This window comes from Borostomias antarcticus (genome assembly GCF_949987555.1).
Source record: "Borostomias antarcticus genome assembly, chromosome: 7".
Classification (NCBI taxonomy): Eukaryota; Metazoa; Chordata; class Actinopteri; order Stomiiformes; family Stomiidae; genus Borostomias; species Borostomias antarcticus.
The window spans coordinates 12,161,563-12,185,623 of record NC_140240.1 but is presented as its reverse complement, the minus strand read 5'-3'; the positions used below and the strand labels follow the sequence as shown (position 1 = coordinate 12,185,623).

Genomic DNA, 24,061 nt, shown 5'->3' with positions numbered 1-24,061 from the left:
TCTACAAGGTACTTTTAAACAAACACATTAGCCAGTAGCATGTCACGTTACTGAAACCACAAGGCCTGGATGGATGAGAGTTGATAGAGAGCAGTGTGTGAGAAGGATAGCTGCTCTGGCTTGTCAAAGTCAACTGAAGCCAACATGCAAAGATGGGAGCAACCAAGTGAGAAATGAGTACTGATCTTAATGTCTCATGCTGAAACTCAGTTGAAACCCAGTCTGACAACACACATCAGCCTACGGTATTCAACCAGAGACCATCAAGATCTGTTTATTGCCACGTACTATATATGGTCCACACATACAATCATGGGGACTTAAGCAGTTCACCTTTCTCATTGGGAAGGATGTTGCCTTTGACAATCATAATCTTACTCCTTGTGCTTGGGCGTATCAGATGGGTAAAAGATGTAAGATTGCGACAGTCTGTCAGATCCATAGACGGATTGGGGTGGGGAGGACTTGCTTTTTGGATTTCTCAACTATGAGCCCAAAACAGTTGAAGGCCCCATATTGCATGAGTACTCAGCCCCTCTTAAGTACTACAGATAAATACTAATTTAAAAAGTATCATGATAGTTTCTTTCTTCTGACTTATTGACATGAATGACTAAGCCCTTTGACTATGTCACAAGAAAGGGGTCCCTGAGCTCTTGGGCCCCTGGGCCTAGGCCTGGTAGGCCTGTTCGGTAATATGTCTTTGGTCAGATCCATGGGCCAGGCGTGATCTGACCGGCCTCGCCTGTAGAGGAGGTCCCTCTGTGGGCCAAGGAACTTTGGGAGGACACGCCCGGTCTGACGTTCTGCCACAGCCGGAGGGTTCTCTGGGGGAATGCGGTGCATCAAACACAGCACCCTGGGAGCAAAGCATGTGATGTCAGGTGTGGCGTGCAGGAGTGCACAGCATGTGATTAGGTACACGTACACACTCGCAAGGTAAACAGAAAGAACTGCAAAGAGTATGTTCCTGTGTCTGACTCACCACCCTCTCGTGATGCGTCAGAGGCTTTACCTGAGGAAATAAACAGGTCCATTTGTGGACAAAAAATATCCATGGACCAATGGGGGCCATACTAACAGCACTGAACAGCACCTGTGGTTGGCCTAGAGGAAGATGGGGGTGGGCAGCATGTAGGGCAGCATATAGGAGAGCAGGCGATCAGGGATGGAAGTGTTGTTCTCATATGATTTCACAACAATGCTGAAATGGTCAATCTCACACCCGTCAATTATAAATGTTTCATACCAGTCACAAGACAGAATAGTCATCTAGGCCCCTGTGTGTAAAATGTGTGTTCCATCCGGTGAACAACATTTAATCCCAAAGCCACACCCATACGGGTTCTCAATAACAAGCCCCTCTGACGTGAGCGTGGCTGGGCATGCCAGAGCATACCTACAGCAGACACTGCCTTTGCCCAAGCAAGGAGTTTAACAGCAGAGCAGAATATAGGACTTAACTTGGTAAACAATAGTGGAACATGTTAGACAATCATGTTTGTTTTTAGTCAGAGCAATTTCCCATTTCTCTCTAGCATTGGACATATAATTGTCCTGTACTTTTCTATAAGACTCCAAGAGACAGATCACATGGCACTATCCATCCACTGGGTGTCACCATTATCCTCTCCTAACTGGTAGTGGGCACCCCATCAGGGTTAAAATACAATTTTAATAGATACTTTGTTGGTTCCATTATTCCACACAAGATCGATAAAGCACAGAAAGTATTGCAAACAGAATTTAGTCACAGGCTTGGTAGGCAATCACAGGTTTGGTAGGCAATCAGTTCCTTTTGCTTACTCTACTAGACCTCAATTCTTACAGCGAAGGCTGCCCTCAGCTTTGACTCAGGCTGATCTGTCAGTACACGTGAGATACAATTGTCACCATCATGTATCAGCATTTAGCCTACCCAATGTAAATTTAAAGATAAACGAAACAATCACATACTTTCTGTAAACCTTTTCCTTTTTTATTGCTTTTTCAGCTGACAGAACAGATTAGTCAAAGAGACCAAAGCCCATGTCTTCATCAGACTCTTCAGATTCCTCCTTCTTCTCTTCTTTTTTCTCTTCCACTGCGGAGAAACAAAGAATTACATGAGAACCACGTCAACATCAGCATGGCTTCTGGGCCTCAATACTGACACCCTCTCAAGATCTTTGGTTCAGAGACTCAGTTCAGATTTCCTAAAGCACACTGTATGCATGGGTGACAAATGGATTAACTGTCAAGTTAAAAGTTAGTGGTAGTTCAAAAATAGCATCTACAGTCCTACAGGACATGGGTCATTCCAGTACATGGCAGGAGATGGGAGCGGGAGAGGAGAGATAAGGAGAGAGAGGGCAGGAGATAAAGGAGGTGGAGAGCTTACCGGCAGCAGGGGCAGCAGCTGCAGCGGGCCCGGCACCACCAGCAGCAGGGGCCGCTACAGCGCCACCTGCTGGCACGGAGGCCAACTTGGAGAGGCCTGTGGAGAAACAAAGGAAAGAGTTTGTTTAATCATGTAAGAATGGTGAACAGATGCCATTAAAACACGAATCTCTGGAGAGATTATTCAGCATTATTAGTAGTTAATTTGAACCACGACTTCAGCAATTAGAACATACAATAAAACTGCTGTCCTTACCAGAGTTCATGACTTCATTGATGTCTTTCCCGTTCAATTCATTGACGACCTGTTGAGAAATCAACACGACACAAACCACGTAAACAAAGTGTCCATGGTATATGAATGGACTGCACGGTTCCTCAACACAAGACTTAGGCCATTATATTAACTCTAAATGATTGTTACCTTGTTCAGGCGCTCGTCATCGGCTTCGATGCCAACACTGCCCAGGATGGTCTTGATGTCTTTGGATGAGGGGCTGGTGTTGCCACCGAGCACAGCCAGGAGATAAGCGGCCACGTAACGCATTCTGGAAGAGTGTAGGCAATTTAATCCTCTATTGTACCTGATGTGATGTATAATCTTAATGTTGAATAATAATACATAAATGAGTCAAGAGGGAGATGCACTACACAATAGTCACTGCAGTTAGATAGAAATGTAATATATCCTGGTTGACATTTGCTTGAACCCCATTCTTTTGCCTAGTGTCGTCACGCGCTACTTGCCCATAATATGCCAATGGATGCAAACGTGGGTAGGTGTCCATTAAGTGTTTTTACGTGTATTTAATAGGAAAATGCCCGTATGTGTCTCAAAGAATGGAAGATGTAGCTGGGCGGGCATTCCGACACGAGCTAGCCTACTACTTTTGTCAACTAATTATGGCTAAATTTAAACTAGCCTACATAAACAAGACACCATTGTTTTGGCCCTTAGTAAAATGACCGATTATGAGCATCATATGGGACTGTGTAGATCAAAAACCCAATTCCAAACTAAAGTGGCCTTCTCCGGTAACGTCTCCGCCTCTAATCCACCAAAACCACAAGGCATGGCGGCCCGTTCGTCTCCCTCACGAAATAGTTCACACGGTTTTGCTACATAACTGAGGACTAATCTAATGCGATTCTTAACCAATTAAAACGTATTATCGTTTGAGGACGTTATTTAAAATACTTACTTTAAGTCTAAATAGACACGAAACGTCGGTCACGCTGAAATGTCCGGAGGAAGAGGGAGAGGTTTATGGCCCGGAAGATATAGAGTCGCTCAGTGCGTCGATGTCATTGGTCCATTTTTGATCGTCATCAATATCGTCCATGCCCATACCATATATGGGTTTCACAAGCGAGCCTTTTCTTACTCTAAATATATCATTAATTCAGTGCATATTCATATTTTGTGAGGGAAAATTGAACACATGTTGAGCTGCTTGTTTTTTTCGATTATTTTTCATAATCCAAGACGTGTCACTGTAAAAATGAGGCGATCTACCCGGCTTGCATTAGGGTAGCAGATGGCGTCCTGCGCGGAGTTGAGTAATGACAGTTACACATAATCGCATCCAAGGAGCTAGCTCTATTCTAACTAGATGCGCTGATGATAGCTCATACGAATTCACTCACAATAGCCAGAAATTAATGTATTCAGCCATTAATCACAGCGAACAGTAGGCCTGTAACAGGAGCACATTTCATGTTTTGTGGATACTATGAAGTCTGGCCAGTTTTCACAGTTTTTACATACTGTACAGCAGACCAGGCTGATAAGCCTAGAATCAAATTAGAAGCTAATTATTTAAACCTCCCAGCTGTATAGTTTCCTGACAGGCTAATCAGATTCTATTGCAATCCCAGTGGCTTATTAGTCAGGATGCTTGCTCTTACTGTAGCCTAGGCTTGTCACCACTACGCCCAGAACACAGAACCCCACGCAACCATGCAAATCAGTAGCAGAGGTCTCATTCATGACCCACACCTAGAAACCTTAAAGTCGCACAGAAATGAAAAAAGCATTCTGTCCCATTTTGGTTCACATAATTGGTCAGTGTTCAGCTATTCAACGATGTATGCCAAACTTAAAAAAATAATATATATATTAAGTATTATTTATTTTGTTTAATCTATCAGCACCATAGAATCAGTTTTCTGTCTCATTTGATTCTGTCATTTGTTGTCCTTTCTTATTTGCATGCCGCTGTATATTATCAGAAGTTAAAATCAACCAATTAATGAAGAGAGACATTTGGAACTCAGGTGACCTGGGTTCACGCTGGGAAGCACTTCACCACAGAGGAGACACAGTCACTTAGTGCTCTGTGGTTGTGGAGGTAAAACTGAAGAGAACACAGCCTACTGTGCAGTTTTGAGAAGGATTGAACCATTGATCCATGAAAAAAGCAGCTAGCTGCTCACAAAGAATGATTGTAACCAGCCTACTTTGCACTCTTTATCCCAATGTGGGGGAACCCGTTGATAAGCGGACAATGTTTTAGCAGTAGGCTAGGGCCTCCACAAAAAAGGTTGTTGAACAGATATTGAATCTTGAATGAATCACTGAGCTACACCATTCAACAAACCATGGCCACATCAAACATGACAGTGCTTATTAATCATGACAGTTTTTTCTTTATTTGTATGAATTCATATCTTCATGGCTCAGCTGTCAGGACCACACATTTACTGTACAAACATTTTAGTTTTTTTTGTTTTTTAGTAGACCAAAAATCTCAGTACAAACAAGGAACCAAAACTGACAAAATAACTGCTGAATTGCAGATGATGGTAGGCTAGAGGTGGCATGTCAAACGCCTGTGCCATTGTCTCAGTGTCCATTAGGCCTACAATTCAATCTTCTTCTCTTTCTCATGAGTGAACAGCCTGGACACAAGATCTGACACATACGTGAACAGCCAGGACACAAGGTCTGAAACAAACTCCTTTATCTTCTGCACATTCGTCACATACCACATCTTGTAGGAGAACTCCCCCATCACCACTATGAGGAAGACAACGAAGAAGACGATGAAGAAACGGTCCATGTAATAGCTTGCCTTCTCCATCATACTCTTCTGCTGCCAGGGCACAGCGTGACGCATCTCACTGTAGCGCCCAAAGTGCAGCATGGCCGCCTCCTCTGTGTCTGGCTGCGGCTCCTCCTCTGGCGCCTCCACCTCCTCCGCATTGTCCTCATCGGCCATTTCTGTCAGACCTCGTCTCTCGGTCAATTCACAAATCCCGCTGGGTCAAATTTTCATAGGAAACGTTAGTTTCACAAAACGGTATTGAATGCTATCGTGCAGCAAGAACGTCGAACGTTATCGTGTATCATTATCATGTAGGCCTAGAGACAAATATGTACTGTCCACGTGGTGATAATCTTACCGCTAATTGAGTCCCTCCTCAAGATGTGCTCCCGTATAAGGCTTCAGTATCTTATACCCTGAGCTCGCTATAAAAGCCTAGAGTAACAAGATCACAGCTTAGTTTAGGAGGGAGAAAAAACACCTTTATAAAGTTGCCTTTCAAAAAAGAGTAGCAGTGATCTCATTTAGTAGGCTAGTGTGTTCATCTCTCCACGTGTTGGTCTGTCCTGCGTTGCCCCAGGGAGAACAGGATCCATGCTCGGGGCAGCTTGTCGAAGTGGGGAAAGAGGGAGGACAGTAAATGCCAGGCTGATTAGGACAATAAGCTAAGAAGATGAAGGCCGATTAAGACTCCCACTCAGCAGTTTGAAATCCCTCGGTGTGGAGGGATCGAGTCAGTGGCTCAAGGTGACAGATGGTAAAAAGATGTGCGATGAGATAAAATGAGTAATTGTGTCAGAGAGAGAGAGAGATGGAGCGAAAGAGAGTTGGGGGGGAGAGAGAGATAATTTGCTTGAAGTGGAGGGGGGCTGTTTTGTGTTAATTGGATCATGACCACAACAGTTGGCCAGTACTATGAACAAGCGTTGACTCTGACTCTGGACACAATGCATTACTTTGCTGTGCAGTTCCACTATTACTATTCTTTGTATGCATTTCAACCTGTATAAAGCGCTTTGTGAGTCCTCTCTGTGAGAAGTGCTGTATAAATAAAATGTACTTACTTACTTGCTTACTTACTTACTCACTTACTTACTTACTTACTTATTATGGTTTCACAGTATGACGACGTATTAAATATCAAAAATAGTATTAAAGAGAGTAATTATCGGAAAATGTGAGTGGAATAATAGCCTACAGATTTTCTTTTCACTTCACTGAAGGAATATCAGGATTTATACAACAGGATTTATACAACCTCACAATATGATTGGTTAAGACCCAATGTATATTCACAATATAAATAACAATACAAGATAATAACAGTAAAGTATGGTAACACTTTAGAATAAATACCTTATAAATAGTTAATAGATCATCCTTAAACTGTTAGTTAATGAGTTATTCATGACTTATTAAATGTTGGTTAATCGTTGGTTAATGATTTAAAAATATGACTTATACATGGTTAATAGATCATGAACAAGCAATTAGTAAACTACTTAGTAATGACTTAAAGGAAAATGCTCGTTTTTGACAACCTGGACCTTATTTACGACATATTATAAGAAGTTTGACTCACCGAGATCACTTTTGTGTTGTTCGGAGGCCTGTAGAAGAAATTTAAAATCCAGCGCGAGCCAGTATATCCATGTAATGGCGTCGGACGGGGCAAAGGGAATGCAGTTTCTCAAAATCCATTTTCGGCCGCTAAACGGTTGTTTTCATCAATCAGATTGGATGAATCGACAGTTGAGATTCCTCAACGCGAGCCATTGTTGTTTTTGTTTTCAAATACGGTGTCTTTAGCCTCTGTAATATGATCTTTACACGCCTCTCCCCCACTTGCTCCAGCACGCATGCGCACAGGCCAGCGCGCAGACTGGCTATTCTCCGTCTGTAGGCTGCACTCGCGGCTCACATTCTCTGCGCTACGATCGGATTGTTGGTGCCTAGAATATTGTCGTCGTCATTCGTCAGCAATGGTTCGTTTTTGCGTGTACCCAAATTGTCCAAACAAAATGACTACCTGGACAAATCTCAGCTTCCACAGGCTTCCTTTGCTCTCCACGGACGTCCGTATACTCTGGCTCAAAACGATATGGACGTCCGTCATATTCTAATTCATTTTCTAGATCCTCTAAATCTGACAAATATTCAGCCATATTGCACACAATATTCTAGGCACCAACAATCCGATCGTAGCGCAGAGAATGTGAGCGCGAGTGTAGCCTACAGACGGAGAATAGCCAGTCTGCGCGCTGGCCTGTGCGCATGCGTGCTGGAGCAAGTGGGGGAGAGGCGTGTAAAGATCATATTACAGAGGCTAAAGACACCGTATTTGAAAACAAAAACAACAATGGCTCGCGTTGAGGAATCTCAACTGTCGATTCATCCAATCTGATTGATGAAAACAACCGTTTAGCGGCCGAAAATGGATTTTGAGAAACTGCATTCCCTTTGCCCCGTCCGACGCCATTACATGGATATACTGGCTCGCGCTGGATTTTAAATTTCTTCTACAGGCCTCCGAACAACACAAAAGTGATCTCGGTGAGTCAAACTTCTTATAATATGTCGTAAATAAGGTCCAGGTTGTCAAAAACGAGCATTTTCCTTTAAGTATTTGTTAACAGTTGATCCACCTACAGCTGGCCCCATTTGGCCTTCCATCAAGGGACCCATCTAAACACAAATTAATAAATGTTTAGAAGTGAGTAACATATAAATGTAAAGGTCATCATCATCATCATCATCTTCATCTGCTTATCCAGGGTCGGGTCGCGGAGGCAGCAGCTCCAGCAGGGGGCCCCAGACATCCCTTTCCCTAGCAGCATCAACCAGCTCTGCCTGGGGAATCTTTAGCCGCTCACAGGCCAGTGCGGAGATGTAGTCCCGCCACCTAGTCCTGGGTCTACCCCGCGGCCTCCTCCCAGCCGGACACGCCTGGAACACCTCCCTAGGGAGGCGCCCAGGAGGCATCCTCACTAGATGCCCGAACCACCTCAACTGGCTCCTTTCGACGCAGCGGCTCTACTCCGAGTCTCTCCCGGATGACTGAACTTCTCACCCGATCTCTCAGGGAGACCCCAGCCACCCTCCGGAGAAAACTCATTTCGGCCGCTTGTATCCGTGATCCGTAAATGTAAAGGTTAGTAAATATATTTGTTAAGACCATGTCAATAGTTTATAGACCTTATTGGGACGTTATTCTAAAGTTGCAAGTACTCCTCATTTGCTAATGTTTACAAATGTGATTTTATATTAGCAAATTGGTACGTAATTATTATCAACTAATTTATAAAAGGTCAGTAAATATATTAGATAATACCATGTTCATGAGTTATATACCTTTTTGGGACGTTATTCTAAAGTTGCAGCTTGCAACTATTCCTCATGACTAACACTAGAGCACAGTGCCCATGGAGCCGTCATGGTTGTTCTCTTCTATCAATCCATCCATCCATCCATCCATCCATCCATCCATCCATCCATCCATCCATCCATCCATCCATCATCCATCCATCCATCCATCCTTCTGTGCACTAGTGTATGTGGGGGGGAAGACATAACCCATCCATCAACCCAATATTGAACCAGTTTTTTTTAAATATCACAAAAATGTGAGGAAAGACAGAACTTCTTCGGTATAAATGGAGGGAGGAAACAGGAACAGTCGAAGGTATGCTAGGTGAGGTGAGGTTAATAACGTTATGAAGAGCAACCTTTTATAACCAGATGATCCTACAGCTGTTACTGCAAGCTGATGACGAAGCAGAACAGACTGTAGAAAAGCCCGCTCCACAGATTCAAGAACTGTACATGCTGATGACATGCATCATGGGTGGGGGAATAGCTACAGGTTCACGTGCACTTGTTTAATTTAGAGGACAACCTCTTTGAAAGAAAGGTCTTCCTTTCTTTCCATTCATACCAGTCGAAGAAGGCGTAAATGTTCATTCTGTTAATTTGTTTTTAAGTTGTTCCACATTTGATAAAAGCACTGCAGTCGTATGAGATAGCTAATGATTCAATATGAATTAGTACAATAAAGAAGTTTCTGAACAAATGTGGGCTGGATGTGATGCACTTGTTGTTGATCATGTACCAGGACTGTATTTCCCCGGACTGTGAGGTCAAATGTGTGAATGAGATGCAAATTAACTTATCCAAAGTCAGTGCAGTGCTTTATTGTCATCCATTGGACCATTACAAATCTGAGAACACATGCTGGTCCTGTTGTCCCTCCTGTCAGACACACAGTTCCAGGAGTCTGACAGCTGTACTATGGTCTAACTCCAACAAATCTTAAAGGGAGGTCCACATGGAGACAGAGGCCTGTGCTACAGGTCGGCAGCTGATTTCTCCGTCAGGGCTGGCAGCCCCGTCTGGCAGGGACTGGCGTCCGAGGACCTACACAACACGCAGCGCTGGACGATCTGGACCAGCGTGGCACGGAACCGCTGTATCCGGAAGGCGTAGACTAGCGGGTTCATGGCAGAGTTTATGTGGGACATGAAGATGCCCACGTACACGGCCGTCTGGGGCATACCGCACTCCGGGCAGAAGAAAACGACACAGTTCATGATGTGAATGGGCAGCCAGCAGAGGGTGAAGAGGAAGACCACTAGCACCAGGGACTTTGCCAGCATCAGCTCCTTGCGGTAGTACCTGCTGGCGTCGCTGGTGGCCTCGGCGCGTAGGTTGAGCTGCCGGCGGATGACCCGGAAGATCTCGGTGTACAGAGCGATCATGGCGGTCAGCGGAACCACCACCCAGCCGAAGAAATTGAAGTACACCATGTAGTCCATGCGCATGACGGTGGTGAACTTGCAGACGATGTCGGCGCCAGCGCTCAGATTGCCCTGGAGGTCCTGGTTGTGCCAGCCCAGCATGGGTACCAGGCCAGTGAGGGTGGAGAGCAGCCAGCACAGACACACGGCCACCCAGGCACGCCGCTGGGTCACAATGATGTTGTACCTGAGGACGATCAGAAGAAATATTCAAATGTAGACATGGCGGTGATTCTTACATTCATAAACTAGCTTAGGTTGACTAATTCTGTTACAAACGATATATATTAAAAAAAGACTGAGCATAAAACATATTCACTACATTTCCAATATACTCCCCAATACAAGACACATTTTGTAATATTGTCGTACACTGTAGGTGCTCTGAGGCACCTTTCACAGATCATGTTAATCGATGACAGAAAAGGATCCATCTTCTGTACTTTGAAGTTGCTGTTCCCATCTCTTTTCCTGCTTACAACTTCCTCCTGTCTGCTGCTGACACTACCAATAAATAAGAAAGCATTGGTGCTTTGCCAAAGACAAGATGCCTCACAATCTAGCCTTGAAAATCAGTCGTTTGGACGGACAGGAACAGTTTAATTTGCCTAAAAGCTATCGACATCCAGCCCATTGATTTGCATTGGATATATAGCTCCACCAGACTTGCAGAAATTCAGCACGGATACACTGACTGACTGACTGACTGACTGACTGACTGACTGATTGACTGACTGACTGACTGGACTGCCTTGGTATCACTTTGATACAAACTGTATTTTAATTACAACTTGGAAGTTCCCTTCAAGTTTAAACAAATAGGGGACTAACTCAACTAATTGAATCAAACAAGTGTGACTCATTTCTTTCTTTCTTATCCATATCCAACCATATAGTAGTCTCCATGTACTGTAGGAGAAAGTATTCTCCTAGTTCAGAAATTGAACAAAAATGCAACATACAACAATACGGATGTATCTTTAAGTTTAATATATTGTTACCCAATCAGGCAAATGCATTTGCAAAATAATTTTAGTTAACAACTAAAGAACAGACCCAAAACACATTTAGTCTGAGATAAACCAAACACACTCCAGTAATGAATTTTATAATACTGTCAAACACTTCAGCTACTTTCAAATATATGCATCATGTATTTGATCTCCAGTATGTAATTGACCAACGTCTGACCAACACAGCTGACCAGAGCAGTGGCAGCAGAGGAGGTTGGGGTGGGCGGACTCACTTAGTGGGGATTTTGACCCTCAGGAAGCGGTCGATGGCGATGGCCAGCAGGGACAGGATCGAGCTCTGGGTGATGATGAGGAGCAGGCAGGAGAGGAAGAGGCAGGTGTAGAACTGAGTCTTTAGCCCCAGGCTGATGACGATCGCCAGCGGGATGACCAAGGCGCCCACGGCGATGTCGGCAACTGCCAGCGACACGATGAAGCAGAAGGTGGTGTCCCTCAGGGCCCGGTTCACACACACCACCAGAACCACCAGAACATTCCCCAACACGGACGACAGGGCGATGGCGCTCTCGATGGAGATGTACATCAAGTCCACATGCTCCCGTGGTTTGATCCTGGGAGAGAAAGACATTTTTGCCGTCTAAAAATCTCCCTCACCTTCCCTTAGATTGCAAAAGGGACTTCTAAAAGGTAAAGTACAGGCTCCTTTTTGAGTTTGTCCTAAGGATGCAGCATGGTGTCCTCTTTGGTCCGATGCTTTCTCTCTGTCTCTGTGCTACTGAGAGAGACCCTAGGGACTACTGTGGGTTGCCCCTGCCTCCGCACGTCCATGCAGTAAGTGGCCCCCGTATCGATGAAGGGATCTGGAGAGATGAATCTCCGGCATGTTCTCCGAGCACCGGTCCACGCTGACTGGATGTCCTGGCTGCTCTCCTCTGCTCTTTCGCTCTCTCATCCTCTCACTCAAAGAGGATTCATTAAAATCGAGGGGGAGGGACATCGTTCTCTTTTGCAGCAACCCCCCTCTCCCCCCACCCTTTCCCCTGGTGCAGAATCAAGTGCCTCAGAGTATGTGTGTGTGTGTGTGCATGTGTGTGAGTGTGTGTGTGTGTGTGCGTGTGTGTGTGCATGTGTGTGTGTGAGAGACAGTGATTTTCATTGCAGAATCTGGTTACAGGCCTGCACCTTTTAATTACTCTAAAACTCAAGACTGTTCCGTCTCGCTTGGTTTAATGGGATGCTGCTCATCTGTTAGCCATCAGAATCATGGCTTGGCGGCCTCCACAAAGGGTGCATTAAAGAAGTAGTCCTTGCGATAGGTCTCATTACATTAAGGAGTGCACACGCTTTAAAGTCACTATTTTTTCCCTGGAGAAAGTGATGAGTAAGGGCTTTGTTTTGGGACATTGCCAGTCTCAGAGTTTGTCGATGAGCAGACACTAACTCACTTTTATTAGAGGTGTATCATACCTGCCAGTATGATTTGGATATTGCAACTGGATGTACGTTAATGTCAAAAAATACATTAAAAAAGACTATTTCAAAAGTTCTGTTTACAATAATTAAAGTAAAATAGTAGAACAATAGTAGCAGATGATTGACTGTAAAATTTCTGAGCACATGTGTGACAAACTGGGCAATGATAAGCCTGACAGTTGGCAAGTAGCTGAGACACAGACAGGTTCTATAGATTCTGGGTGCTCCAGAACTCAGTGTTCTGCAACAATCTCAATCTAAAAAAAAAAAAAAAAAATTGTAGAAATGTAATGAAAGTGCTGCATGATGACCCTCCAGAGACAGATAACAATAATATTAATAACACTTTCATGCAACATATTCCCTGCGGTCTGCAACGGATATGAGTGGTCATAATCAAATTAATTAATTCTATTCATACCAAATTATGGTATGAATAGATAATACATTTGATAATGACTGCTCATATCCGCTAGGTAGCGGTCCAGAGGGAATGTGGCTACACTCAAGCTGCTAATTACCAGCGCCGATGAATGGCAGACGTCCTAAGACATCCTCACCAAGCGTCAGTCGATAAATCTCCCACAGCCCACTGGAGCCTAATGCAGCTACAGAATGTTGCTGCAGAAGTATGACATATCAATCTGCTTGTGCACCAAGTAGAGAACAGGGTTGTAACTAGGGATCGACCAGATATGTTTTTTTAACCGATAGGGTCTGGGTTATGTGGCGAGCGTGACGCGGCGGGGGGGTAGCAAAAAAACACCCCCCCTTATAGCGAGAGGCCCTTTCCCGTTTTCGTGATTTCGGCCTCCTGTAGAGAACGATCGGGCTCGGGAGAGAGAGAGTCACGGGCCCGCGAGTGTCGACGTCAACTCGTGTGCGAGTCCCGCGTTAAACGTTGTTCGAACGTCGTAAATCGAAGTTGAGGCAACATAACAAACGTGCAAATGGCACTACGATGCTTGCGCAAAGAGCCTTTTTTGTAATACAAATTAAACGTAACCGACGGAAGTGTAGACAACGTTGTAGGAACGGGTGTATACATCGTCGCAGCAACGCCGTTAGACGTGTTTTTGGCCCGATCTCGGCCGTATGTCGGCGAGAGCGGCTTAGAGAGGAGGCCGGAGGTAGAGATAGAAGAAATTCCTATCTCAAAAAATTCTAATTATTTGAGAAGGACCTGTATAAGACTGTGCGAGCAAACACTTTCACAAACTCCCAGCCTGGTTCATTACTCAAAACCGCAATCATGGGTAAGACTGCCGACCTGACTGCTGTCCAGAAGGCCATCATTGACACCCTCAAGCAAGAGGGTAAGACACAGAAAGACATTTCTGAACGAATAGGCTGTTCCCAGAGTGCTGTATCAAGGCACCTCAGTGGGAAGTCTGTGGGAAGGAAAAAGTCTGGCAGAAAACGCTGCACAACAAGAAGAGGTGACCGGACCCTGAGGAAGATTCCAGACCTTGGGGGACCTGCGGAAGCAGTGGACTGAGTCTGGAGTAGAAACATCCAGAGCCACCGTGCACAGGCGTGTGCAGGAAATGGGCTACAGGTGCCGCATTCCCCAGGTCAAGCCACTTTTGAACCAGAAACAGCGGCAGAAGCGCCTGACCTGGGCTACAGAGAAGACTCACGAGGCGCGGGCTCCCACTCGCGAGACTTCAACACAATCGTTAACCCACGAGGCGCGGGCTCCCACTCGCGAGGCTTCAACACAAACTTCAACCCACGAGGCTCACCAACCGTTCGACTCCCACACAGACTCGACGGCCACAGCCACTGCCACAGTCACTGCTACAGCTGCACCCGGACCCGCCACATTAACTCGCGGCCCCGGCAGTGTCACCCCCGGCCCCGACAATACGACGAGCGACATCTCACAGCTACGGGAGACACTGCGCAACGACCCGGAGGCTCCGCTGCCTTTCAGGCATCTGGAGGACGTGTATTTCATAAAAAATTGGTTTAACTTGGACTATGTGGACAAGTTAGACAAAGACAAAAGTCTATCCGTGACGCAGCAGCTAGAGAACGTCGTGTCCGAAGACCACTTGCCGCCCTCCCACGTCAAAGAAGACATTTTCCATCACCTCTGGAAAAAGACGGTCGAGCTGAAGGCGACGGCGGGGTGGCCGTCCGAGAAGCCCATCTTGACCAAAAATGACTTGGCCGCTCTAGCCGCCCGGTACCTCGCCGCGCCCAAGACCCAAGATCCTATATTCGAAGAAAAAAACAGGCCCTCCGTTTACGGGGCCCCCAGCACGGTCAAGTATTTCTTGCGGGTGCCGAAAAAGGCACAAGAGCTCCTCGAAGCAGCGGAGGCGGCGGTCGACGACGCCGGCAACGACTCCGACACAGACTCTCTGTATTGTCACGAAGACATGTCGCCAGAAAGCGACGGTCCCGAACCCGCCGCGGTCCGCGACGACAGCCCGCCTACGCTGAAAAACATCAGATTCACCTTCAGCACGGCCCCGTTGACCACACAACAGAAAAGGTTCAACGTCTGCTGGGACGCGTCGAAACCGGCGGTCCCGGCACACTGCTTCCGCAAGCGCGACTGTGAAAAGTACTGCGACGACTGCAAAAGACGTAAAGCCAAACTGGACAAACTCGCGGACGAGTTGGAGGCCGTCCGAAATCACGTGTGCGCACCCAAGGGCAGAGGACAATACTATTATTACGGGCCCGGCTCCAAAGACATGGTGCCGTATTCGCGGAGGTCCCCGTGCATCGCCTGCGAGAAGACGATGAGGCGTTTTCTGTTCGACTGCATGAAAGAACTGACGACCAAGCTGGTGCTGTCCAAGAACCCGGACTACACGCTGGTGGATACTTACGAAGTGTTGATTTACCAGTGGCCCGAACACATGGCCGTGTACAAAGTGGTCACAGACGTGCTGGACTACGTCATGTGGATCTTACCCAAAGCTTCCACGCGCGTCAAGTTTCAGTGCCAGCTGACGGCTCTGTACCCGGGACCGACAGTGTTTTTCAACTGCGTGGACCAGTGGCTGATCTGCCGGCAGTGGATCGTGTGCACGGGCACGCAGCGAGAACTGGACATTTACGACATCATGATGGACGTGTGGCTCACCAACAGGCAGTTCGAGCTGTGGCTGGCCGAGCAGCCGATGCTACAGATGTCGGCGAACATCATCATGGACGAAAGCAAGAGCTGGCTGTCGAAAAACCCGCAGTGGATGCCTGACGGGACCACGGTTTGGGCCGCGGCGAAGACCGTGACACGCATGCTGATAAGGTGTTACACTGTAGGGTGGACTTGACTGAAGACTTGCTTGTGTGCGTGCGAAAGTTGTGTGTGCGTTTGGCTTGCTGTATGATATTTTTGGGGAGAAAGGGACACTGATTTCTTTCGACTGCGATTCTGTGTATAAACAATAAAAAGTTATAGTTTTGATATATGTGTATTGTATATACTGTGTGTTACGTATTTTGTATGTATTGTACATTTCTTTGAAAATAAAAAAACTCAGTACACGAGATGACACAAGATGGTCATCCCAATTATATTATACTATTACTTTTAACACTAACTAATCTACTGTTCTTTCGTTCTCGGGTAGCTGGTCAAAAGACCATTTTGTACACGATACGAGTTTACCATCGGTTTATTTTCTTCTTCCTTCACACATTCATCGCACGTTACACGAGTTACTCGTGGCTCAGGTTTAGTATTCTCCGTCTTGTGCGATTTACGCTGTCCGATTAGGCCGACTCCGTGGCGACGTCCCCGGTGCCGAATGTGTTACCCGCGACCGCAGCCGGAGGAACGGCGACCGGAGGACAGGGACAGACGCAGACATCGCCACAGCCCTCGCAGCAGCGACAGCAGATTGCGGTGCCAGATACCGACACACCGGAACGGGATATATCTTTATAAAATTTCATTTCATTGTGAAAGTGTTTGCTCGCACAGTCTTATAGGTCTTATAGGAATCGGCATGTGTATGTGTGTGAAAATAATGAAAATAAAAAGCGTTACAGTACCACATGTATTTCACGACATTGGGTTTCACTGTTTATCGAATATACCGGTACACAAGTGGTGGGACACGACGGCCGTTTTTGAGGTACGAGACATGATATGCAGTACAGTTGGTTAGACCGTAAATATAGGTTATACAGAAAAGACAGATTAGACTAAATAATACTGGTTTTTAAAACATGTTGCCTCCCGGAGACGTCACTTGGAACTACCGGACCCGTGAGTCGAAACCCGAAAAAAAACCTGAAAAAAAAACCTGAAAAAAAAACCTGAAAAAATCCCCAGAGTTGAAACATTAAGAAGAAGAAAGTATATTATATTATATATTATTATTATTATTATTTTTATATATTATATTATATTATACTATTACTTTTAACACTAACTAATCTACTGTTCTTTCGTTCTCGGGTAGCTGGTCAAAAGACCATTTTGTACACGATACGAGTTTACCATCGGTTTATTTTCTTCTTCCTTCACACATTCATCGCACGTTACACGAGTTAAAGAGAACTTGGTTTTCCCATTCTTTTTGGCAGTTTTGGAGACACTAATTTTTTAATGGTAGAAAATGCTTCTCTCGGTCTGAATACAGTATCTGCTGCTGTATATGATTGTAAATAACCATTTACTGTGGCTTATAATGCTAAATTCCGAACCGCTCCTTTAAAAATGTTCTTTGTTCTCTGTAGTAAGGAGTAAGCCAGGCCAATGAAATACAGCAGACCACACAAGTTAATAATAATAAACACTTAGTTTATTCAACAGCAAAAAGTATCATGGCAGAAACAAACAGCTTCTTATGTTTTGGGAATTTTTGTTCGTGAAAAAATAAGTACAGTATACAAATACAGAAGAAACGTGACCTCCATCACTCCACCTTCCCAGAGTCACTGCTCTCACTGAGCGTACTCTTCAGAGCCATCTCCTTGGCGACGCACGTCACCTGACCGTTGGTCACTGTGTAGGTTCCATTACTGCCGTGGAAGGAAACATTATTATAACAAGGAACAAAACAAAGAAGATGATGTCACACACCAGGTCAATCATGTCTATCTGAACATTTTGTTTCTTAAAAGTCTGAAGACTCACTTCTGGGACTCTGATCCGTTTTGCACACCTGGCTGGTTCTGTTTGGAGAAGAAGAAGGAGGACCACCAGTGGCCAGAGTCTTGTCTGGGGAGTCCTGAGGAGAACACAACAAGCATTAGGAATCTGGTCACAGGGAGATCAACATTTTTCAAATCCCAATATTTATTGCATTTCATTACAGTCATTTAGCAGACACTTTATCCAACGCGACATACAATAATTGCATTTACTGTAGGCTGTCAGTTTACTACTACTCACCAGAACTCACAAGTCCATCTCCTTTCTAAACAAGTGACTAAGAGCATAATCTACTGTAGTGCTAAAACCAAAGTGCAAGAGTAGCAAAAAATAAATACAATAGGTGCTTAATTAGGAAGGATCTGTGTAGCACTTCCTGAAGAGGTGAGTTTTTAACCTGTGGCAAAATATAGATAGACGGATCCTAACGTCAGTGGGCAGTTCGTTCCACCATTGCAGTGCCAGGACCGAAAAAAGCTGTGACCGTGTTAACCGACTGCAGGAGCCTCGGAGTGATGGGGCAACCAACCACCCTGAGGTAGCAGAGCGTAGTTCATTGACCCTTACCTGGGTGGTGTGGAATGACCTCCCCTGTGTACTCAGAACCACATGAGCTGTTGCTAGAGGTGGACCTACGCCCTGAAACACACACAAGAATGCTGAGCAGTGAATACAGTGTTTTTATGGGGTCCCAATAACCTGATAGCAGACAGAATTGTCAGCTTGTTACACTCCGATGAGATCTTCAAGAGTGTGTGTGTGTATGTTGCACTTCGTAAGTGTTTTGGTATTTTATGTGATGCTGACTATTTTAATTTCCTAATAAATACATTTCCAATAAAGTAACCAATCAATCAATCAAGCAATCAATCAATCAATCAGTAAGCTTTTAGTGGGCGGATTTGAATGTCTGGACCCAGGCTAGGGTCCCATCAGATCTAGAACTCCATTCTCGGTCGAAAATAGAGCCAAGGATCCGAACATTAACCCAATATCCACTTTTATGCCACAGGATCTGTAACACTCACTTCTGTAGTAATCATGGGTGGCAATGAGGGAGCCAGTGGATGGAATGGCGGCCATTTTCAAAGATGGAGGATAGTAAACCTTGGGAGGGAGAGAGAGAAGAGAAGGATGGGTTATAGGGATGTTAACAGTTAATCGACTATCGATTAATTGGCGATAAGAATTTACTTGAGTAAAATTTGGTTACTCGTTTAATTGCTTGTTAATGGAACGGAACGGGAGCTGCGTGAAAATGTAATCATGATTTAAGGTCTGACTGCACATGAGGGCGCCACGCCACGTACTGTAGTGAAGGCTAAATTGGGATGCTGGGAAATTTCAGCAACACAGCGGAAGAAAGACATAAAAATGGAGCGACCAAAGCACAGTCTGGCGCGGGACGTTCTTATCAATTAATCAACCATTGTTTGTTAAGCTTAACGGTTATCGATTAATGAAATTCCTTGAAATGTTCAACCCTAATGGGTTCTTATAAATGGGAGATACAGGGACAGGAACAGTGGGGGGTCAGAAGCCAGACGTTACATGCTGCTAGGTTTTTACTGAAAGCAGCATATCACAGTATCCTTACCACAGACTAAAAACTAACAGTCCTCCATCCCAGTATGTAGGTACTGTATACTGATGTGACGAACAGAAAACAGACTGGCAGAGCACCATTCTGGATAACCAGGTATAGCATTCACAGCAAATGTGTTGTCATAGGCAAGTTTCAAAGAAAGCTTGTTCCCTGCTGTGCTTCAGACTACTGATCACTTTGCTCCACATGGCCAGTACTGTAGTCCTGCCCCTGGTGCTAGTCTCAGTTCTTTTAAATCAAGACTTTTCTTTTCGCCGCTGCTTTTTATTAAATCAAATAATTATTCATTCGTACACTGCACTGTAACTTGTATTCCTGTATTTTATTTTTTCCTGCATTTTGTTTTAAATGTCCTTTTTTGCATTTTGTTTTATATGACCTTTTATGTGTTTCTTGCACTTTGTCTTGAAGCTTTTAATGTCTCATGTAAAGCACTTTGAATTGCCTTGTTCTTGAAATGTGCTGTACAAATAAACTTGCCCTTGCCTTGTCTGGTCAGCCGCTCTGCTAGGAGTCTGGTTTCAACTCACTCAAGTAACTGGGCTGGCTGGGTCAGTGTGTGTGGCACAAAACAATAAGGAAACAAAGGAAACAGGGAAACGAACAGTCCTGTGCAGTGGCCAGCGGGATCCTGACCGTGTGGCTAGGAGCCATAGTTGATAGTGTTCAGCCTCTCCACAGAGAACAAAATCACTCTCCTTATCTCACCGCTCAGTTTAACCTTGATAGACACACGTGACTCTCTCTGAAGGCAATGGAATGAAACATGCAAACAATGGTGCTGCCCCCAATCCAAAACCCAATACTCTGAACCCTATATTACATATTTGATCCTGTATTTGTATATATCTATATATTGTAGGTAAAGATACACAGATTCCAGACAACACATACCGATGGCTGGTGATTTCAATTGTGAGGTGAGTTAATACTTGTCTGTATTACATAAGTAGAACACATCACAGATCCAGGATGAACCTAGAGGCAATCCCCTCTGTGTTTAGGCAAAAAATACATCAAAACAATTCAACTGATATGGAAGGCCTGATTGATATGCCCCTCTGATGGTGGTTTGAGACTAAACTGAGAGGCAGCAGAGGACTATCTATTCTATTTACAATCAAGCTCATCTTATTTCTGGACTAAGGTTTGTGTGCAGGTTACAGCTGGTTAAAGACATCTAAAGATGCCTGAGAGGATTTCCTGTCCCTGTAATTCCTCTTTACATTAATGAATCTAATTCTAAGATGATCTGAATTGCTGGCTTAACATTAATCATTTCATTACACTGGTCTCAATATAGTCGAACATACACGCAATGGACGATCAACTGTTTCACTGCTAAAATTGAAATTGCATGACTTTGACAAAGCAGGACAAATATCTTTGACAGAAAGGGCTAATATGTAAGTTCCTCAATAATCTTACCTCTTAATTGGTGCAGATGTGAATAACACCAAATGCGGTGGAGGTTGGCTGGCAAGGCTTGATAGTAGAGATATATGCTAGTTGTTGAGACCCATTTGAGGGAACAGGATGTCTATTAGGACCTCTAAGGTCTCTCTGGCTCCTTCAATCCTGTTGCTCTGAAGGATGACCAACAGGTTGCTTTATATAGACCTACGTATACAGGGTGATGCCTGTCGCACGGGCTGGCATGGGCGGAGTTGAGACACATTTGTATGTCCGGTCAGTGATGATATTCATGATGAATCTATGAATTGCTAATGACCTATGCTTTGTCTGCTCCTCTCTCTCTCTCTCTGTCTCTCCCTCCCTCTCTCTCTCCCTCTCTCTCTCTCTCCCTCCGTCCACCTGATCTCAGGATGAGGTCTGTGGCCCGTCACGCTGCCCTCCAGCTCCTCCAGCTACTCACTTATTCATCGATTTCAATCTTGTAACATTAAAAGAGCCTTCCTGCTTATATAAAAGGTCATTTTGGCCTGCCCCAAGAGGAAGTTGAACATTTGACATTTTGCTCTGAAGTCTTTTTGTTGGAAGGGCAGCACGTTACTAAAACGAAATGGAACTGAACCTCTCTCCCATACTGCCCTGAGAACACCCCCGGAGAGGAGAGGGAGGGAGGGGGAAGAGAGAGAGAGAGAGAGAGAGAGAGAGAGAAAGAGAGAGTGATGCATTCAGATTAGAAAAACATAATTTGGCTATTAGTACAAACTAAACAGAGCATTGACAAAGGAAGCGAGATCTCTCTCTCTCTCTCTCTCTCTCTCTCATTCCCTCTCACTGTCTCTCTCTCAATCTTTCACTCCCACACTCACTCTCTCTCTCTTTCTCTCTCTCTCATTCCCTCTCACTGATGGGTCACTGATGGGTGCATCCTAGCGTCGCGACCGCGCACCGGGATTTAGAAAACGACACTCACGGGCCCGTGACTACCCCCCCGCCGCGTAATTAGTGGAGGTGTTGGTGAGTGTCGCGGCCCTGGAAGCCTCCATTTACAGCCGGCGTGTTTGCCGGGCCTGTCGGGGGCGGGGGGGGGGGGGTCTCCATTCAGCTATTATGTTCTTAGACCTTGGGTGAGACGCGTCTGAGATTAGAGACCAGAGAGAGGGAGGGGGGAGGGGGGGGAGGGAGAGGAGGTGCAGAGGAGAAAAAATAGTAGCAGAGAGAGAGGGGGAGAGAGGGAGAGAGAGAGAGGGGGAGAGGGAGAGGGGGAGAGGGAGAGAGAAAGAGAGGGGGAGAGAGAAAGGGTGAGGGAGCGGGAGAGAGAAAGAGAGTGAGGGAGAGGGAGGGAGAGTAAGGGGGAGAGAGAGGCAGAGAGGGAGGGAGGGGGGTAGAGGGAGAGAGAAAGAGAGAGGGAGAGAGAGAGAGGCAGAGAGAGAGAGAGGGAGGGAGAGAGAGAGAGGCAGAGAGAGAGAGGGAGGGAGAGAGAGAGAGAGGCAGAGAGAGAGAGGGAGGGAGGGAGGGAGAGAGAGAGGCAGAGAGAGGCAGAGAGAGAGAGAGAGAGAAGCAGAGAGAGAGAGGCAGAGAGAGAGAGGGAGGGAGAGAGAGGCAGAGAGAGAGAGAGAGAGAGAGAGAGAGGCAGAGAGAGAGAGGGAGGGAGAGAGAGAGAGAGGTAGAGAGAGAGGGAGGGAGGGAGGGAGGGAGGGGGGATTATTGAAAGGGAGAAGAGAGGATACACAACAGCGTCTGGGTGAGAGTTCTCTAGCGTTGTGTTCCTTTTCCAAATCAAGGTCAGCGATGTATGTAAACACTACTGAGTGAACTCCTTCCTGTTCATTCTCTATGGGAGGCCGAGATGGCGAAAAAGGGCGGGGGCCACACCCTTTTTCGCCATCTCGGCCTCCCATAGAGAATGAACGGGAAGGAGTTCACTCAGTAGTGTTTACCAACACTACACACACAGAAGGATGTAGTAATTCAATAGGGATTGTGAAGGCATACAGCAGTAAATATGTAAGCATTGTGTAGTTATTAAATAGTAAACTCACTTTAAATAAAATTAAACCGTCAACACACAGGCACAGGCATACACATAAATATTTTCATCATCATAAATTGTGAAGACATGAAGAAGCAAATGTGTAAGAATGTTGCAATTTAAGAGTAAAAGTCAAGGAATGAGTAGTTCTATGTAGTCATTGCTTAATAGTAAACAGAAGTAATTCAGTGGTAATCATGTAGAGTTTCAATAGTGATTGAAAAGGGTTTGTGTAGAAATGAAAAGTAATTAATTCAATAGTGATGAGTAGTGATAAAACACTACACACACACACACACACAGAAGGATGTAGTAATTCAATAGGGCTTGTGAAGGCATACAGTAGTAAATATGTAAGCATTGTGTAGTAATTAAATAGTAAACTCACTTTAAATAAAATTAAACCCTCAACACACAGGCACAGGCTCACACGCCGCACGCTACCCTTTTCCTCTGTATATTTCTCGCTCGTGTTGCGTCTTGTTTTACCTTTGAAAAATCGGTGGTTGTAATGAGAATTCGGTTGTGGCTGCAGTAAATACGAACAAAACGATAAAGACCGTTTTGTACACGATACGAGTTTACTATCGTTTGGTGATTTACTGTTCTTAACAGACTCACGGGTCCGTGAGTTACCAACCCCACTTGCCGGCGCCGTGAGTTTGTGAACTCGCGGGCCCGTTCGTTCTCTACGGGAGGCCGAGATGGCGAAAAAGGGCGGGGGCCGCACCCTTTTTCGCGATCTCGGCCTCCCGTAGAGAATGAACGGGTAGGGGCTCACTCGGACTCACAGCGCCGTGAGTGAGTTCGGTCTGATGGCGTTATCGTTGCAAAAAGTCAGCGCTACGGAGGCCGAAATCACAAAAACCGGGAGAGAGAGAGAGAGAGAGAGAGTCACGGGCCCGCGAGTGACGACGTTTCGTGCGGTTTCACCAACGAAACGGCGGGGTTTTTTCTAAATCCCGGTGCGCGGTCGCGACGCTACGGAGGCCGAAATCACGAAAACGGGAGAGAGAGTCACGGGCCCGTATGATGTGTGGGTTATGTGGCGAGCGTGACGCGGCGGGGGGGTAGTCACGGGCCCGTGAGTGTCGTTTTCTAAATCCCCCCTGGTGCGCGGGTCGCGACGCTAGGATGGGATATCTACCCTAACCCTAACCCTAACCATGACACAACCATGTTCTGACCAAGACACAACCATGTCCTGACCATGACACGACCA

General features: G+C 45.5%; 3 protein-coding genes across 3 annotated transcripts; all 3 read right to left on the bottom strand.

Moving 5' to 3' along the window:
* Positions 1-1,828: 1,828 nt before the first annotated feature.
* Positions 1,829-3,674, bottom strand: rplp2 (ribosomal protein, large P2). Its single transcript, XM_084440578.1, has 5 exons — positions 3,582-3,674; positions 2,804-2,927; positions 2,636-2,684; positions 2,381-2,476; positions 1,829-2,083 (listed from the first exon to the last, which is right to left on the bottom strand). Exons 2-5 carry the CDS (start codon positions 2,924-2,926, stop codon positions 2,007-2,009), a joined length of 345 nt encoding a protein of 114 aa, XP_084296704.1. The 5' UTR covers position 2,927; positions 3,582-3,674; the 3' UTR covers positions 1,829-2,006.
* Positions 3,675-9,769: 6,095 nt separating this feature from the next.
* Positions 9,770-11,821, bottom strand: LOC311311508 (adenosine receptor A1; the record flags this gene model as incomplete). Its single annotated transcript, XM_084441235.1, has 2 exons — positions 9,770-10,406; positions 11,466-11,821. 2 exons carry the CDS (start codon positions 11,819-11,821, stop codon positions 9,770-9,772), a joined length of 993 nt encoding a protein of 330 aa, XP_084297361.1.
* Positions 11,822-17,552: 5,731 nt separating this feature from the next.
* On the bottom strand, positions 17,553-20,925 carry LOC311311097 (pancreatic progenitor cell differentiation and proliferation factor A-like; the record flags this gene model as incomplete). The annotated part of the gene is made up of 5 exons (XM_084440738.1): positions 20,826-20,925; positions 18,820-18,898; positions 18,359-18,430; positions 17,774-17,867; positions 17,553-17,658 (listed from the first exon to the last, which is right to left on the bottom strand). The coding sequence occupies exons 2-5, from the start codon at positions 18,872-18,874 to the stop codon at positions 17,553-17,555; spliced, it is 327 nt and encodes a 108-aa protein (XP_084296864.1). The 5' UTR covers positions 18,875-18,898; positions 20,826-20,925.
* Between the last annotated feature and the right edge of the window lie 3,136 nt (positions 20,926-24,061).